At 51.5% G+C, this 19357-nt stretch overlaps 1 protein-coding gene across 4 annotated transcripts in view; it reads right to left on the reverse strand.

Annotated features, from left to right (window-relative positions):
* agap1 (ArfGAP with GTPase domain, ankyrin repeat and PH domain 1) overlaps positions 1 to 19357 on the reverse strand; it is a 97638-nt gene that overhangs the window by 70448 nt on the left and 7833 nt on the right. The window contains exon 1 of one of the 4 annotated variants that reach the window (XM_035523511.1): positions 3712 to 5579. The exons of the other annotated variants lie outside the window; for them this stretch is intronic. Coding sequence (XP_035379404.1) covers positions 3712 to 4906 — 1195 coding nt within the window. The 5' untranslated portion in view covers positions 4907 to 5579. Of the gene's footprint in view, positions 1 to 3711; positions 5580 to 19357 lie in introns of those variants that run through there. 4 annotated transcript variants of the gene reach the window in all.

Consider the following 19357-nt stretch of genomic DNA (forward strand, 5'->3'; position numbering starts at 1 on the left):
ACACACACACACACACACACACACACACACAGAAACACAAACACAGATGGTGCTAGACGGAAAGCCTCTCATTCTTCATGGGAAATCAGAGGCGTGTTCAGCTCTGGTTGTGGTGCTTGTGGGCTGTAACGGAAACACAGCACCAAACTGCAGAGCCCCGCCCCCCCTGCATGCTGGCTGCCACACAGCCCCGCCCCCCGCATGCTGGCTGCCACACAGCCCCACCCACACTGGGATTCTTCTCCTCTGATGCCCCATTTGCAAAATTAAATGACGCTAAACATCACCCTGCATTTGTAGGGGGTGTGTGTGAAGGAACTCTCTAAAGCACAACCCTGCGTTTGTGGTTTGTGTGTGTGTGTGAAGGAACTCTCTAAAGTGTCACCCTGCGTTCGTGGGTTGTGTGTGTGTGTGTGTGTGTGTGTGCGCGTGAAGAAACTCTCTAAAGTTCACCCTGCGTTTGTGGGTTGTGTGTGTGAGTGTGTGCATGAAGGATCTCTCTAAAGTGTCACCCTGCCCCTGTGGGTTATGTGTGTGTGTGTGTGTGTGTGAGTGTGAGAAGGAACTCTCTAAAGTGTCACCCTGCGTTTGTGGGTGTGTGTGTGTGCGCGTGTATGTATGTACGTATGTGTGTGTCCCTCTGCCCTGTGAGGACAGTTACACTCAACAAACCATATCCATGTAGTCAGCATGCATTACTTCTGCATGGCTGTAAATGTAGGTTACACACACACAAATACTTGAGAGCATGCCATAATCAGATGTTGTGCATCTACACAACCACCACAGCCACAGAAAATTGGACACACAGAAGACACGTCCTCCACAAGTACGGTGGGACACAGCTAGACTGCTGCAGAGAGACATTTATATAACCAAGACTCCAGGGTCAAAGCACGGCTAAAACTGAAACAAAAAAAAAAAAAAAAAAAAAAACCTTTACTGCATGCTGTGAGTGCTAATTCTGTCTGTGAGTCCAGTCTCCAGCCAAATCAGGGTGGAGGATACCTGGTGGAGCAGGACGCAGTCCCCAACATCGGCTCTGTGCTACGCCGCCTGCCTGGCCAGAACAGCTGCAGACCTCTGCTTCATCGTACTAATGTGACAGCTCACTACTGGAAGACGTCACACACACACACACGTACACATGAATCACATGTGCTCCTAACTAGCAACCGTATACGCATGGTAACACAAGACGTGTGGAAGGAGTGATCACGGGAATGCTCGCAGGCGTGAAGAACACCACGGAAGGGTGTGTGTGCTTGAGCGCGCGCGCGCATGTGTGTGTGTGTGTGTGTGTGTGTGTGTGTATCAGAGTGTGGATGCATGCAAATGTGTGCGTGTGCGAGAGTGTGGATGCATGTGCGCGTGAGAGTGTGGATGCATGTGCGCGTGAGAGTGTGGATGCATGTGCGCGTGAGAGTGTGGATGCATGTGCGCGTGAGAGTGTGGATGCATGTGCGCGTGAGAGTGTGGATGCATGTGCGCGTGAGAGTGTGGATGCATGTGCGCGTGAGAGTGTGGATGCATGTGTGCGTGAGAGTGTGGATGCATGTGTGCGTGTGAGAGTGTGGATGCATGCGTGTGTGTGCGCGTGAGAGTGTGGATGCATGCGCGCGTGAGAGTGTGAGAGTGTGGATGCATGCGCGCGTGAGAGTGTGGATGCATGTGCGCGTGAGAGTGTGGATGCATGTGCGCGTGAGAGTGTGGATGCATGTGCGCGTGAGAGTGTGGATGCATGTGCGCGTGAGAGTGTGGATGCATGTGCGCGTGAGAGTGTGGATGCATGTGCGCGTGAGAGTGTGGATGCATGTGCGCGTGAGAGTGTGGATGCATGTGCGCGTGAGAGTGTGGATGCATGTGCGCGTGAGAGTGTGGATGCATGTGTGCGTGTGAGAGTGTGGATGCATGTGTGCGTGTGAGAGTGTGGATGCATGTGTGCGTGTGAGAGTGTGGATGCATGTGTGCGTGTGAGAGTGTGGATGCATGTGTGCGTGTGAGAGTGTGGATGCATGTGTGCGTGTGAGAGTGTGGATGCATGTGTGCGTGTGAGAGTGTGGATGCATGTGTGCGTGTGAGAGTGTGGATGCATGTGTGCGTGTGAGAGTGTGGATGCATGTGTGCGCGTGAGAGTGTGGATGCATGCGTGTGTGTGCGCGTGAGAGTGTGGATGCATGCGTGTGTGTGCGCGTGAGAGTGTGGATGCATGCGTGTGTGTGCGCGTGAGAGTGTGGATGCATGCGTGTGTGCGTGTGAGAGCCCATGCATGCGTGTGTGAGCTTGTGCTCGTTCATATACTGCTCCCATAGAGTCCCTCATGGCAGGGAGATCTAATGCGTGTCCCATCTCCGCTCTGCTGAGCAAACCAAACATTCCCCAACACACTCAAAGAACGTCTGTACCGACCGTTCCCCAACATGCTCCTGATGGGAATTTCCACATATAGCTGAGCAGGGCTCACTGACCTGCTGTGCACGGAGCGCCCGGGAGCTCTGCACCACGGCTAAAAACAGAAGGGGTTTGGTGTCAGTCCAACATGAGCCTGCCTTCAGAGCGCAGACTTGATCATCAGCTGCCGCTATCTGGTCCCAGAGTGCGGCGTCCATGTCAGGAACGCTTCCAGGATCCGCAGCATGTACTCACAACTAATCGCTAACGTTACACCCCACACGCCCGACGTGTTTTAACCCAAACACAACGGCAGGTCCCGAGTGTGGGTGTGGCCTCCTCTCTGCACAGGACTGGATAACTAGTGTTGCTGCCAGTCAACTAAAACAAAACAAAACAAAACAAAACAAAACCCTGTTCCCTTGAAGAGGGTGAGAGGTACGATCGCGGCTTCCTCTTGCACTGATGAAACCGATTCCCGGGTCGCCTCATTTCCTGCGCCGGGGGAGGCCCGCCCTTGGGGACACGCGTGGAGGGCTTGAGCACGTGCTCGGCAGACAGGAACGGCGGGACAGGAGCGGCCCGTCTTTTGGGACGGTCGGCTGACCTCCCAGGCAGCAGATGGTGTGCGGCTCACACCCAGGCAGGTAATTCATTAAGGCCACTCAGACAAGCGCACGAGGACATCCTGCACAAGCTCCAGATTACCATATCGCAGGCAAGGGGGGGGTTAGGGGAGACTGTCGGGGGAGGCTGTCAGGGGGGAGACTGTCATTGGGAGACTGTCACTGGGAGACTGTCAAGGGACCTGCTGTCACCAAGGACACAGATACTGCTCTCTGAACAGCAGAAACGTTGCCCGGACAGCACAATGCATCTCTTCTGAGTTTCCAAAATGAGCTGTGGCGTTCCAGGAAGAAAAGTGGGTGGGCGGAAGGGGAAGCAGCCCTACAGGCGTGTGTGTACAAGCAGACAGGGAGAGTGCAGCTGGAGGAACACGTCTGGACATCACTGCTCCTACTAAACGTCCACACACACTACAGCAGCGCTTCAACACAGAGCTCTAATTCAGAGAGACGGGGGAGGGGGGGGGGGATCAGCCATGCTGTAATGAAACACAAACAGACGCAGCCTTAAAGAATGGGCTGCGAACATCACCTTTGTGTCCAAAACAAACATCGACCTCTCTCTCCAGACAACCCCCACCAGCACCACCTCCACACACACACACACACACACACACACACACACCGCCCTGATCTCTCCCCTCCTGCCCGCCAGCATCAACAAACAACCAGTGTAAGAGTCCGTCAGCATTACCGTCGTGCAGCAATTCGTTGACGCTTTCCGTGACGGCAGGGGCCGTCCTCCTCCGCGGGCCCGGCGAGCCGACCCTGCACAGGGCTCGTCCGCTGTAGGGGCTTCCCGCAGGCGTAGACGTGCCTTCCTTCCTGGAAAAGATCCCGCTGAGGAAACGGAGCAGGCGGCGCTCCTGACCGCTGGAGCGCGGTCCCGATTCCCGCGCGAAGCCCTCCCTGTCCCGCAGCGACCTGTCGGACAGCCGGAGCAGGTCGCTGTTGTCCAGCGTGCGGTTCTTGCCCTTGGCCCGCGCCCGGCGGCCGGGCACGGGCGGGGAGTCCGGCCCGTCACACCCCTCTCCTGGCTCGGGGCCGTCGAAGGCGCCTAGGTTCTGGAGGACCAAGGCTGGCCGGGCCCCGCCCCCGGGCCCCGCCTCCTCGCGGCCCAGGCAGCCCGAGCTGCTGTGGTGCTTCTGTTTGGAAAGCGTGCGCAGACGCAGGAGCTCCCCGCCCGTCCAGTGGCGGAAGCTGAAACTGCGACGAAGCAAACTCGGGTGCCGCTTGGCCGACGGGGTGTCTGGTCCCTGCTCAGTCGGAGACGGGCTGCTATCCCGGGGCTCCTGTTCGGAAGCTGCCGGCCCCGTGGGTATGTCCCTGGCCCTCCTGTAGGCCTTAAGCAGGCGCTTCGGTTTAGTGTCCGTGTTTTCCCCGTCGCTGACAGCTGCTCGACAGCTTGCCTCAATCCCATCATCCCCTTCCAGTGTAACCCTGGCATCCATTTCCTGTGTCTGCACATTCCTGTCCCCAGATTCACTGCCCCTGGTGTCCTCCGGCGAGGGGCCCGGTTCGTTCGTCTCCGGCGCTCTATCCGTCCGGACGTGCAGTTTGCGAGAGATCTTCAGCCTGCCAAGTTCGAGCTGTCCCGTGCTAAACGTCCGGAAGTTCCTGTGCGCGTGGGATGAGAACTCGTCTGTTTCATCCTCCACTTCTTTGACCTCCTCCAGAGGACAAGCTCGCGGGGTTTCAGCGGAGCCTTCCCTGCGGTACGCGCTTATTTTGGGGTTCTCCAGGCGTCGGTGCGTTGCAGCGACGCCGCCGCCGCCGCGGTCTTGCAAGCTCTCCTTCTTCACCAACGTGAGCGAGATCCGGTACACGGTTTTCCTTTGCGGCGTGCCCCGCTCCAGTCTCTCCGGGTAATTACCGTCCAGCAGGTACATTCTTCAGCGACTGACACCACGTAAATAAACACACGGACGGAAGCTTAACGTGTTAAAGAGATGAACATATCCAGAGGGAACGCGCCAATAATAATAATAATAATAATAATAATAACAACAACAATAACATCAAAATATTAATTGAACGTTATTATTATCAGTTAAAAAAAAAAAAGTCGGAGCGAATTTTTGTCGACTCTCGAGCGGCTGACGTATGATTTAGCGGTGACGGTTTTAGAAAAAAAGTCAATAGTAACCGATGGAAACGGAAAACGTGCCGCGCGCCATCGCCTCCCAGAGATATTATCGGTGTCACGTTGTTAACGCCGTACTCGCTTCGGCGGAAGGTCCGACTTCAGTTGCTCCGTCTCCCACGGCGATGCTGTCTCGAGAAAAATGTTACTGCAACCGCGCATTCCCACCCGAGCGAGCGCGCTCGCCCCTATTGTGCCCGTGCGTCCCCCGCAGCGCCGCCGGCTCGCTCCGCACTGACGACCGGTTGCCTGCCGTAGCCACCGTATCAACCGTTATTCGAATATATTCAATGCACGACCAAAAGCGGACTTCACGGTCTGCAGAATAAAGGTCCCCCCCCCTCAAAAAAAAACGCGCCGAGCGCAGCTAGGAGTCCATGTTCTCTCCTGCCTGTCTGTTCCTTCTCTGCTCGCGCTTCATCCAGCAGGAGCACGGTACAAAACCCGGAGCGGACGCGCGGAGCTCGCGCACCGGCGCGTGGGTGTTACGCGACACTTGCATCATTGCTTTTTAAATTTACGCCTTGCAACACTGGCAATAAAATAAGAGCCTGCAGTCCGCGTTAAGACACACTGAGACCGGATTTTTGCATGTCCTTTATTATCCGAGCATGACTACTGTGTGCTGGAAAACGGAATTATTATGCCACGCTATAGAGGGGCAAGGAAACGGAACTAAACGCTGTGTCGGAGATTTAAACCGTAGTTACCGCTTGCACGGTAAAACAACTTCGACCCACATGCGTTCATGCCGGTCTTTCACGGCAGATCGACGCACAACAGTCAGAATGTCAGTGAAACGAAAACTGAAAGCTCGCACAAGAGCGTTCCGATCCGGGACGGATGCTTAACCCAGCGCACGCGGGGGTGGGGTTTGTCTCTTTTTGCTCGTCAGGAGGGTTTGAAGTCCACCCGGGCTCAGCGAAGAAAGGCGTGAGGTTTCAGTAATGTTAGTGTTTAGAGGAGACCAGACCAGACCACAGAACACGGACACGATTCAGCAAAGACCGGGCGATTTAACAAACCAAGACCCCTGCGCCACACGTAATTCCACCAGAAATCCCTTTTGAATTAAGCGTTTTTAGGAACTGTCTGTTTAAGGTGTGTGTGTGTGTGTGTGTGTGTGTGTGTGTGTGTGTGTGTGTGTGTGTGTGTGAGAGAGAGTGAGAGAGAGAGAGACAGTATGTCAGCTATATGCCATATCCAACTAGATCAACCAATAATTAAAAAACAGTAATAACTGCAGTTTGGAAGGATGTATGTAGATAAATTAGTACAGCAGACAGCACACGACACCCCACCCCCCCCGCCCTACGGCCTGCTTTACCTCCCCTCTGTCTCCCCACACTGGTATCGTGGGGCAGGTGGGCTACCGTGACTACCCCTCTTATCTGCCCTTCCTTTTGCCTCCCACTCCAGGCCGACACTGGAATTATCACGGAGATTAGTGCGGATTAGTAGACAGAGCCGTTAGCACCCTCGTCCCCACGCTTCCTCCTCCGTGGCCTCCGCCCGAAACGCCAGCTGCTCCAGTCCGCCTCCATCAACCCCGAGAGAGGTCACACCCCAAAAATGACCTGAGGTGTTGAGATCAACAGCCAGGACGTTTGGTGGGCCGACGGGAGGGGCGTTTAATCTCAGAGAGAAAGAGCAGCTCCTCAGAACACCTTTTCCTTCAACACTCACCACCTTCTGTAAAGACCTAATGGGGCACGTCTGTTCACATAACTGCTCAACCCTTCACAGAGTCACAATATTCCGGTTCAGGGAATATCAGTAGTCCAAGTCCTTGCAAATAAACACCTGCCCAATTCCAACAGCCCTGCCTTCACAGGCCATCTCCACCTCACCCTGCTGCACACGGCTGTGTCTTTTCTACTCTTTTAAACCAGTGTCAGGTTTTCTTTTAAGGCAGCGAGCCAGAGAGCGAAAGAGAGAGAGAGAGAGAGAGAAAGAGAGAGAGCATGAGACAGTGTGAGAGCAAAAAAGAATGAGAGAATGAGAAAGACAGGAGAATGAGAGGGAGAGAATGCAAAAGAACAAGAGTGAGAGAAGGAGTGAGAGCCTGTTCCACATAATGCCGTAATTCCGCTTCCTCTCCGAGCGGCTCGGATCCAGTGGAGAGGGGGAGGAGGCAGGAGGCAAATTACACGTCAACGTACGGCACAAGATTCCAACTTCAAACACACCTCACCCTTTTATCTCAGTGGAAACTATGTCAGGAGATAGGCACGGGTGGGGCGGTAGCAGGCGGCACTCCAAAGGAAAACCAGAGCACATCCCCTTCAAATATCCCCAATGACGAGATCGAGAATATTTTTATTCTCCAGGGCTGCAGCACACAGATTTGGAGAAAACAAGGTTAGGATTACACAGAACTGTACCTCCTGTCTGAGGCACTGAGCTCTCAAAGCACTCCTTCAGACACACAAACAATCAAAATAACTGTCAGGTGTTTGCAAAATGGATCTGCGGCTCAGTTTCCTGGATTCCTGGACTATAAACTGGGATTCACTGTATCCAGGAGAAACACTCAGAGAGCAGTTTTCCAACCACGCGCTCGAGCTGAGCACAAGCGTAAGTGCTAGATCCCAACGTGCCAGTGGGACTCCGCACCCCTGCTGGGAAACCCCATTCTGTCTTATCTGAGAACGCAGGGCTGAATGTAAATAATATGAAACGGCATCCTTTCTGGAATAGTGTTGAATAGACCATCCATGTGAAAACGCACACGCCAGCGGAGCTGAGTGTGTATTTTCAGAGATTTTGTTCTGCTTTTTGGTTTTTTTGGTCTGTGTCCATTTTCACTCGTAGCTCAGAAAGACAAAGGCATGTGATTTTGCGGAGACGTGAGCTGCAGTAATCCCCGCGTTCGTCTGAAGAGTCGAGTCGGAGGGAGCACAAAAGCGGAGCACCCCTCCTCCCTATCAGCCGCAGGAGTACGCCGGATCAAAGCGCCCGCTTCCCGACTGGAGCGGAGCGGAGCGGCACAGTCCTGGACGTGATCTTCATACTTCTGTCAAATAATAACCAGAACCAGCCTGGTAGCATCTGGAGATGATTATTACTACAACAGCAGACCAGATGCCCGGACTGCTCAGTGTGAGACGTGACATTCATGGGCACCTAAGGGGCAAGGCCCACGTGGCACGGTCCTCACAACCACGACCCTCACGACGCGGTCCTCAACACTACGGTGTGTGTAGCGTGAATGGCAGCTGCCTTGCATACGTCACGCCCAGCACTGCAAGATACAGGACTGTCTTAGATGGCTTGTCCCCACTGAAGCTGAGCCTAAGTTACCAGTTCAAGTCCCACCACTGCCAAGTTGCCACTGTTGGGCCCCTGAGCAAGACCCTTAACCTGCAATTACTCAAGTTGTACTCAGTCATAATTGTAAGTTGCTTTGGATAAAAGCGTCAGATAAATGCTGCAAACGTAATGGCAAGGCTCTGTCTCACTCACTCACTCACAGATGAGAAAAGGCGGCAGGAGAACGTGTGGTACTGCTAGAGTTTGGTGGGCCAGCATTAAAATGGAGATCAGGAGATCAGATGGGACCTACACTCCGTCCACACACACACTCCAGCCAGGCAGCGTTTACACACACTCACACGCTACACTCACATTCAGCTCAGTGCACAGAAGAGTAAAGCTTTGGCTTGTCATGCTGCCCTTGGAAAAAGAGCTAAACAAAACCCCATCGGGTTGGTTCAGGGTATTGGGGACGTGGCCAATGTGAGACAAGGCTGTGGTCTGCAGGCCGGTGGGGGCGGGGCCCGCTGAGATAAGCTGCTCTGTGAAATTCCCAGCAAGTGAGAGAGTGAATCATACAGAGACAGGAGCAGGATGTACTGAGACCTCCAACGTCTCCTGCCTAGAGAGACCACAGCACAGGGGTCAGACAGAAGAAAGTGCAGAGTCTCACACACACACACACACACACAAAGTCCTCTGGGATATCAGTATTGCACAGGTGAATATTGTGATAACAGTTAATGGAATGATATCATGCAGTCATACACCTTTGTTTAAGCCATGGATTTCTAAAAAAAAAAAGTGCTTACATGCAGAGACGTGTATTAATTTGACATTTCTCTCGTTCACACTCGCATCACATTTACACTGCTGTATATAATCTTCATTAAGAAGGTTTTCTCTGATAGGCCACATTGCTTCTTCTCACCGCGCTCCCGACTGACCAGTAACGGAAGCCACCCCTCCAGTGATGCCAGGCAGGCAAACGGAAGTGGTGCGATTTGGGACGCAGTATGGCTGACACTGAAGAAAACCTCACCACACGTTTGAAGGGGCACCTCCCAGTTTGATGGCAGCACTGAGGCCTCCATAAAACTGGAGGTTAATGGTTTGATTTTGGCCAGACTGACCCTTTAAGTTCTGACAAAGCACCCAGCCTTTCATTGCCATGATGTCCAATGTAAGGAATAAAGCATGAGAGCAAATCAGCAGACAGCATGTGTACAACACGACCACAAAATCAGGTTCAGATGACAGTATTAGGCATTAGAAATCTAAGGCTACGTTTACACTGCAGATAAAAGTGGGGTTTCTCCATATGAGATTTGACACAGCATTAAGGATTTCAGAGGCAGGATAGTGATTTGATGAGACTGTCTGCATCCAGAGCTAGTGCGCGTCTAGAGCGTTTGCATCCAGAGCTAGTGCGCGTCTAGAGCGTTTGCATCCAGAGCTAGTGCGCGTCTAGAGCGTTTGCATCCAGAGCTAGTGCGCGTCTAGAGCGTTTGCATCCAGAGCTAGTGCGCGTCTAGAGCGTTTGCATCCAGATCTAGTGCGCGTCTAGAGCGTTTGCATCCAGATCTAGTGCGCGTCTAGAGCGTTTGCATCCAGATCTAGTGCGCGTCTAGAGCGTTTGCATCCAGATCTAGTGCGTGTCTACAGCATTTACATCCAGTGTTTAGTGAAGCATGGTTCCTTTGCTCATGCAGGTCAGTTCAGGTGTGGGATCTGTTCAGTGGTCACATGTCAATGACAATACAAACAAGCAAACCACAACAACAACAACAACAACAACAAAAAATCAGAATTGGGCGATATGCAGTGTGAACGTAGCACAAGTGGTCAAACATCTTACCTGGGAGCACCGTAACGGGTGGGTGGGGGGTGACCAGGAACAGATGGAAGATGAAAAGAAAAGGTCAGAATTAGAGCTAAAATACAACGCAGTCATGCCAGTGGCTGTATTTGTACAAAGCAAAAATAAAGACAGACATAATATATTATTGTCACTGATCTAGAATATTTTCTCAGGCATTTTCCCACAAAGATACAGACAACACATAATTTTGCATTAACCATTAATTATTCATGAGGCTATTTTGTTTCTCTATGGCATTTAACAGGCTGTTACATATTCATGTGGGGGTTGAGCTAATAGGAGAGGATCTGAGTTGGGTGACATTTCACATCTCAGTCTGGCTGATACAGCAGTGGTCCACATCTGGACCAGTAGCAGTCCAAATGCTGTTCTGTGTGCACATGCGCGCGCACGCACACACACACGCACGCACACCCCCCCCCCCCCCACTGCTTCAGAACAGCATGGTATGAAAGCCTGCAGCTGAGGCTCGCACCCCCAGGGTATCCGTGTAGCACCCCAGGCCTCCAGCCTGCCCATAATTACCCAACACAGCTCATACCATACGCTCACCCTCCTCTATGAAGCCACCCTGCGGGTATAACGTTCTCACTCACACACCCACACACACACACTCCTCTAGAATGTTCCAGTGATACATAACTACATCAAAGAGCCCTGCACTCAAAGCCGGTTGTGTCCGATTGTCATCCAGTTTGTAGTGCATCTTTCAGGACCAGCAGGACGTGTAACACGGACGTCTACGCTGGCAGGGACGTGTTCCTGGCGAGACAACGGTCCACGGACGCGCCACTGCGCGCGTCCGTCGCCGATATTGGAACTCTAAGCTCCAGGTGAGTTGGTCCAAGTGCCTGGAGATTGACAGAAAACAGTGGGGGGGCGAGGAAGAGGAGCGCAGGAGGAAAACAATCACCACAACGAAAGTAGAACTGGCCTACTCCAAGTTAAAGGAGGCCAAATGTGTTGTGGAGAACAGTCCTTCCCACAATCCTTCCTACAATCCTCCAGCTGGGCCGGCCAAGTCCTCAAAGCCGTCTGTCAATCAGCATTCTGTTGCCTGTCTAGCTGTGACCAGACAGGATGGATGGGCGCCGTCTAAACCAATCAGCGCCCGTCAGTTAAGGTCATTTAAACCAATCAGCACACATCAGTTATGCTCATTTAAACCAATCAGCACACATCAGTTATGCTCATTTAAATACTTTCAAGGCATCACTTTCTGTTCACGTGTGATGAACAGCTAATAAAACATTTGTTTCTTCTTTTGAGATTCCAGCTCGTGTGGATACGGTTGCTATTTGAGGAACCAGCAAACCTGCAATTACGCTACATTCCTGAAGTTTACTCCATGCGGGCCGCTCCTACGACATCGAGCCCAACGCTTACTAACGACTGCTTTCATTCCCAAATAACACCAAAACAGACGCGGCGGCTCGCGGACATGGCAGGGAGGGTGGCGTCCTGTGACCCAGCCGTGCTGGATGGAGGCCTCCATCCAGACCATAAACACCACCCACACAGAGACTAAGACCGCTCCACGACACCCACTATGGGGCACAGTTACGGAGGAGCAGGAGAGAGCGAGCGAGAGAGAAACAGACATAGAACGACAGAAAGAGGGACACACACACACACACACACACACACACACACACACACACACTTCAGAAGTGTAGAATAGTTGTCCGTAGTGCACTGGGTTCTTCTGGATCACAGGAAGCCTTTAATTTTAATGCAAGAATTAGTCGTCACATTTGCATAAGAGAGTTTTCCAGGGCGCATAACACCCCAGAATAGCGCAGAAAGAACAGCGGCCCACTGTCCAGGAGCCCAGACTGACAGCCAAGCCTTTCTCTGGGGTGGGCTCCTTCCACTTAAACGTAAAAGGAATTTCTATATTAAAGAACAGCTCATTCCAAGGTTTTCCCAAATCCAGGGAAGTCCGTTCCGTCCCGCTCTGCGACGACTCTGTCCCTGTGACCCTGAATATAATTCCCATTCAGCACTTCCTGACATCTCTCTGCCCTTTCCCAACAGAATGCTCTCTTCCCCAGGCTTCCAAAATGCCTTCGGAATCTGGATGCGGTAGGAGGCACCAGAGCCAAGAGCGCTGTGATTGGCCAGCTGATGGAGGGATGAAAGTGTCAGGCAGGAGGGGGAAGGAAAGATCAAAGGTGTGAGGTACAGGGGTGTGGGGTAAGCCAGTGTGGGGTGTGGGGTAAGGCAGTGTGGGTTATGGGGGCGTGGGGCAAGGGAGTGTGGGTTATGGGGGCGTAGGGTAAGGCAGTGTGGGTTATGGGGCATGGTGTAAGGCAGTGTGGGGTCTGGTGGCTGACAGAGAGGATGAGGCATACACACACACACACACACACACACACACACACACACACACACACACACACACAGACACGCACATGAACACACACTGATTCTTACTCTTCCCCTAAAACATCATTAACATGTATATGTACAAGTGTGTGCACATACACGTGCAATTTCAGTTTAATCGAGTGCTTTTTTTTTTAATTAATAATTTATTAAGATAAACCAAATTATAACCAAATAATTTTTAAAATACACATCCATGTACACTGATACATACCCACACCTGTAAGAGGAAGGGTTCCTGAGCATGCCTGTCCCCACACACACACACACATATTTAACATAGATGTCTGATATGTAACGTACACAGTTCTGGTTTGTCCAGACATGTACTGGAAATGATGGAGAACATTCCGGTTAACAGGACTTAGGGTATGTAAGAAACCTTCGCCTCCAACGACGCACGCTCATAACGAGATCTCTGTATACGCGAAAACAGAGAATGTAAAGACATGCACACAAGTCAAGATTTCCATGTCAACAGGAGAGGAATCAGGAGAGTGTCAAACCAGGTCATGATGCAAAACATCTACGTTCACAGCGTCGTTCCTCCAGCTCGGCAGTGCAGTGGCTCTCTGCTGCCACACAGTGGCTAGAATGCAGCATCGCATGCGAGAACAGAGACCCGCATTGTGTGAGTCTGAAGGCCGCAGTGTGTTCTGATTGGTATGCAGACTGTCACTGTGTGCTTCATACTGTTGCAGGAATTTAAGTGGTAGCTCAGTGGTTAAGGCGCTTGACTTGTAATTGGAAGGTTGCTGGTTCAAGTCCCACCACTGCCAAGTTGCCACTGTTCGGCCCCTGCGTAAGACCCTTAACCCTCAAGTTGTCGTAATTGTAAGTTACTTTGGATAAAAGTGTCAGATAAATGTAAAGTGCTTATTCCATAGCAAGCCGGCAACACCCTGGAAAAAGAGACAGGACACACGTCAACTGAATAACTTCACCAAGGAACTCTCTGGAGTACCAGCATTCTTCTTTTCCTTCATTCATTAGATTCACCAGCACATGGTTATATGCGGAATGGCCAACAGGAGGCACTGCTGGTCTCTGCACATGTAGAGACATTTACTAGGCCAAACACCACACTCATAAATGTTTTAAACCAGGACTGCTGTCAGTACTGTGAGGCAGCGGAGATGTTCGGCCATGTGTCCTAAATCCTGCCGGACACTGGGATGTGAGCAGAGTGACTTTACCGAGATTAACCGTTCCAGGCAAACACACGCACACACACATACACAACAAAACAACATAATGTGCACAAAAGCAAACCATCAGTGCACCTCCACATCAGATTAAATCAAACTTTGTCTTTGGTTCAGATATGTAACTTCACACTTCCAACACTGGACGCAGGTATGTGTGTACAGGGGGTGTTTTGGGACTGTCCAAACTAAAGTTGTTTGTATGTGTTGGTGTTAGGGTATGTGTGTATCTGCGCAGGTATGTATTGCACAATATGGACAAAATATGTCGCAATTTCTCTGCTTCACATTGCAATACGACGTGCAATATATTTAAACCTGCGGGACTGCCCTTAAACCCGCGCATCACGTGTGTCAACTCCTAAATGTTAACCGTGATGTCAGCAGCAGGTCAGACGAGGTCAGGGTGCTGGGATACATCGAGCAGCTCTGTGTAAGGGCACCTGGGAGCAAAGTGCAATCTCACTCCTGACCTTTACCTCCACAGGGATCACAGCCACACAGGCGGCAGGTTGACGGTCGATGACGTGATGACAGACAGAAGAGCTCAGATGTCCGTGTGGTGATTAATGGCTGTCATCGTTAGCCCACTGCTAATTAGCATAATTAACACGTAGGTCAGTGGGAAACTGAGAAAGCAAAGTGCGAAAGGAAAAACAAAACAGTAGCAGATGGAGCCAGTGCTCATGTTTGTGTTAGTTATTTTGATTTCAGTTTTGAGTTTTATGCATGAAAACACCAAACTTAAAGACTGTTTCTTTCCTTAGAAGCGATCTTGAGTGTGGCCATAACACACGACGATTATGAAAATGCAATGACAAAAAGAATAATTTTCCTGTTTAATATGTCACAAATGAAACTTAGTGTAACTATTTCATTTTAGTTTTTTTTTTTTTAGTTTAGTTTTTTTTTTTAGTTTTCTTTGGGGGGAGTAACAGGACATGCTGCTGATGGAGGTCTTGATCCAAACAGCCATGGAGACGTGAAGCTCGCGCCAGGCTGACCCAGCAGACGCCTCTGCACAACTAATTCAGACTTCTGCATTTTATACAGCGATATCTACCGTATCATATCATATCATACCTCAGCCAACATCACGATGATGGGTAAGGGATATATTGTGCACACCTAGCGCATGTATGACCAGGAACATATACATACATGTAGATCAGAAAATTAAACACCAACTGGGGAAAAGACCCACAAATCAATTTGATGGAACTGAACAGAAATGTGCAGGGAAGGATGAGGGGGCTACAATTTAAAATAGCACACCAAAATACTGGGCACTTTTAATACCTTTCAAAAGAATCAAGGGTCTGTGTACGCACATGTGTGTGTGTGTGTGTGTGTGTGTGTGTGTGTGTGTGTGTGTGTGTTGCTAACCCAGTTTCCCCAGTATCAGACGAAGCTGGGTGGAGTTTAGACAGTAATTCAACTGCGTTCAATGTTTGGGGTCACGGCGGTGGTCTTGTGCATTCTCAGATCTTCTATACCACTCTCAGGCTCTCGAGAAGGTCCTTCATGAGACTCACGCTCAGCTCCCTCCGTCTCGCCTTTTCTCGTGTTTAATTCTCCCTCTGTTTGACTTCATAGACCGCCTCTGTTCGCCCCTCGTCTTTTCAACAAGAGGCCACCGTGTGAATGAGACAAACAGTATCCCATTTCACGGAGAGAGCAAGCGCGAGAGAGAGAGCTTTACTATGCCAGGTCACAGCCCTCATTATTCACTACTGCTTGCTTGCACTTGCACGCGCACACACACACACAGAGCTGTGAGCCCATTTACTTCCCAAGCAACAAAGCTCAGGGGAACAAACAGAACAAAAAAAGAGGGACTGGTAAAGAAAAATGTCAGAGTGTGTAGAACAGTGCTTCCTCTCTGCTGTTCCTCTCAGCTGAAAGAACAGAGGGAGGAAGAGAGAGAGAGAGAGAGAGAGAGAGAGGAGTCAGGTGCTGGGGACAGTGAGGGAGTGTGAGAGGACAACTCGAAAGAGGGGGAGAGCAAGGGGCTATGAGGGGGGCTGGAGCAGTGAGAGAGAGAGAGAGAGAGAGAGAGAGAGAGAGAGAGAGAGAGAGAGAGAGAGAGAGAGAGAGAGAGAGAGAGAGAGAGAGAGAGAGAGAGAGAGAGAGAGAGAGAGAGAGAGAGAGAGAGAGAGGAAATGACAGAGAACAACTCAAATAAGAGTGTGTCCCACGTCCACCAGCACAGCCCAGTGTGGAAGAGATGTGCACGCATGCACAGACACACACACACACACACACACACACACACACACACACACACACACACACACAGACAGACACAGACACAGACACAACTGGATGACTAAGGTTGGAGTAGAATGATGATGTCATCCTGCATCACAGAGCCAGACAACTCTTCTACTGCAGGAGTGAGTCACTGGTGCTCCAGAGGGATTCACATAAAACCACTGGGTTAGAGAGAAGAGACCAGCTTAATATGAGAGGGAGAGAGAGAGAGAGAGAGAGAGAGAGAGAGGGAAGGAGGGAGGGGGGAGAGAGAGAGAGCGGGAGGAGGGGGGAGGGGAGAGAGAGAGAAAGAGAGAGAGAGGGAGGAGAGAGAAAAATGAGGAGGTGGGGATTTTACAGTGCTGTCTCTGAACACTCTTTCTGACCGTGGTGAGGGAGAAGGCGTGGTGACCTCAGCAGACCCACCTCCTGCTCCAACCTGTGGGAATCATCTCACTCAGCCCAGAACAGACAGAGCTTCACAGCACCCTGACTAAAGGACAACACCATGGCGTCCCCCATCCCGCGGACCACTAGGGCCCAACACCACGGCGTCCCCCATCCCGCGGACCACTAGGGCCCAACACCGCGGCGTCCCGCATCCCGCGGACCACTAGGGCCCAACACCGCGGCGTCCCCCATCCCGCGGACCACTAGGGCCCAACACCGCGGCGTCCCCCAGCCCGCAGACCACTAGAGCCCAACACCACGGCGTCCCCCAGCCCCCGGACCACTAGGGCCCAACACCGCGGCGTTCCCCAGCCCGCAGACCACTAGAGCCCAACACCGCGGACCACGCACCGTTGGGCCCGCGGACCACTAGGGCCCAACACCGCGGCGTCCCCCATCCCGCGGACCACTAGGGCCCAACACCGCGGCGTCCCCCAGCCCACGGACCGCTAGAGCCCAACACCGCGCCGTCCCCCAGCCCACGGACCACTAGGGCCCAACACCGCGGCGTCCCCGAGCCCGCAGAAAACTAGAGCCCAACACTGCGGCGTCCCCCAGCCCGCGGACCAGATGCTGGACTCATGTCATTACATTGATTTATTTCTCCCTTTAAACGGATTAGACTTTAAATACCAGATTAATACGGAGCTGGAGGACATCACGAGCCAAATCAGAACCAATCTGAGGTCCGTGGTTCAGAATTAAGAGTTTTCACAGATCTAGTAACCACTCAGCCGCTGGTATTGCCATGTTCCACGGTACGTTTTTAACAGGGCCGTTCTACCTTTTTGGGCGTCACATCTGTAAAAATATCCTTGTCATTATTTTACATATTTCCATACAACTTCACCATCTTTAGATGCTAGTCATGAAGACACATGTTTGTTAAAGATCCTCATGTAATATTCGAAACAAGGTCATAAAAATTAAACAGACAAAAAAAACAACCTTATCTGAAGTGTATGTCTTTTCACAGTGACAAACAGTGACTGATCTTATCTCCTGTGTAACTCACACCAGCTCTAACAGAGAATCCATGGCACGCCAGCTCACGTTTCCCACGGCACGCATGATTCTCCTGAATTATTCTTCTATTGGGGCAGAAATGGACGATGAAGGAGAGGTGAAGGAGGGATGAGGTGCCTGCCATGACGTCCGTCTGGAGGGCCATGACGGCCCCAAACAGCTGCAGGTTGCCGCCAGCCACATCCGTAGGAATTAATCAGCCTAGAACTGGCAACCCAGTCTCCTGGACTGCCATAGTAACCTTAACGCAACCAAGCACATTAACCTAGATATGTGTGTGTGTGTGTGTGTGTGTGTGTGTGTGTGTGTGTGTGTGTGTGTGTGTGTGTGTGTGCACGCTCATCTCTCCTCTATGTGGCAGCTCATATACATTAAACAGATTAAAAAGAAATTCTAGAGGGAGTGTCCTATGTCCCCAGGACCAACCTGCGCCTGGATGCACGCAGAGGGTCAGCGCAAGCGTGGTGGTCTACGTTCCCTCGATCAGGGGTCTTCTGGGATGGGTTATGAGGTTTGTTTTATTTGCCACTATCTGGTAGGAAAGTGCAAACACTGCCAAGTCTGACTGGCCAAGGACCGAAGAGAAGACAGTGTGGGTGTCAGGACACGCTGAAACACACATGTGGGCTGCTTGTATCCTTAATTACCGCGTTACCATGAGCAAGAGGTCGTATGTGGAGCCAGACACGAACAGAGGCTCCAACAGGACAGAAGCATCGATTGATTTTCTCTCTTTAAAACAGAGTCCAGAAGGGAAGCTGTCCGGCAAGCTCACACGCCCTTACCAGGCTGTCCGTCAGGCTCACGCGCCTTTATCAGGCTGTCCGTCAGACACACACACCCTTACCAGGCTGTCCGTCATGCTCACACGCCCTTACCAGGCTGTCCGTCAGACACACGCACCCTTACCAGGCTGTCCATCAGACACACGCACCCTTACCAGGCTGTCCGTCATGCTCACACGCCCTTAACAGGCTGTCCATCACGCTTACACGCCTTACAGGTTGTCCACCAGACTTTGAAATTGATCAGAATCTACTTGACATTCAAGAGAGTAGGCTAGCCTTTCTTGAAGCCAGTCGATTCTGGTCATGATTACAAAAACAGAGCCGGGGGTTAGCACTGCTGAAACAGCTGTCTTGTTCTCTGCAGTGCTCTGATGAAGAGCAGTCTGCCATCGTCTGATTGAAATGTCTTCCGCTGTCCGTCCACCCGAGTGTCCGCGGAACCAGTGGAGTCTGCCCGTGAGCACATGTGCGGAAGCTCACCCAGTGCTGAAACATCAAAGCACCTTCAGGACCATGTGCTCCTGTTAGACAGGCTGCCTGACCTCATCAAACAGTATCTTTATTCTCCCAACAGTGGAGAGATCGCCCAGCAGAACCACAGACTGTTGAGCTGAAGAAGACCATGGCCATACCACCCAGCAACATCATTGCTGGAGAATTTCATGAGATTTTGCAATCTCCTCTTAGTCAAATAGTTCCACATTTTTCCTCTCATCTTGTCAGTTCAAAATGCAAAACATATGTATAACTGCTTCCTTTGTGTCCAGCATCAGAAAGCCTGAGGGGAAATTCCACTTCCCTCCAGAAACTGACCCTAGTGCAGTTGAATCTGCCTCCCTACTGCACTGCTAACTGCTGCTCCAGTGTCACTACATCTGCAAGAACAGTTCACGCGACCCGGCCCAACAAACCACACGAACTCAAAGTTCAGATACGGAAGTGGCTGTAAC

This window comes from Electrophorus electricus, chromosome 1 (genome assembly GCF_013358815.1).
Source record: "Electrophorus electricus isolate fEleEle1 chromosome 1, fEleEle1.pri, whole genome shotgun sequence".
Lineage (NCBI taxonomy): Eukaryota > Metazoa > Chordata > Actinopteri > Gymnotiformes > Gymnotidae > Electrophorus > Electrophorus electricus.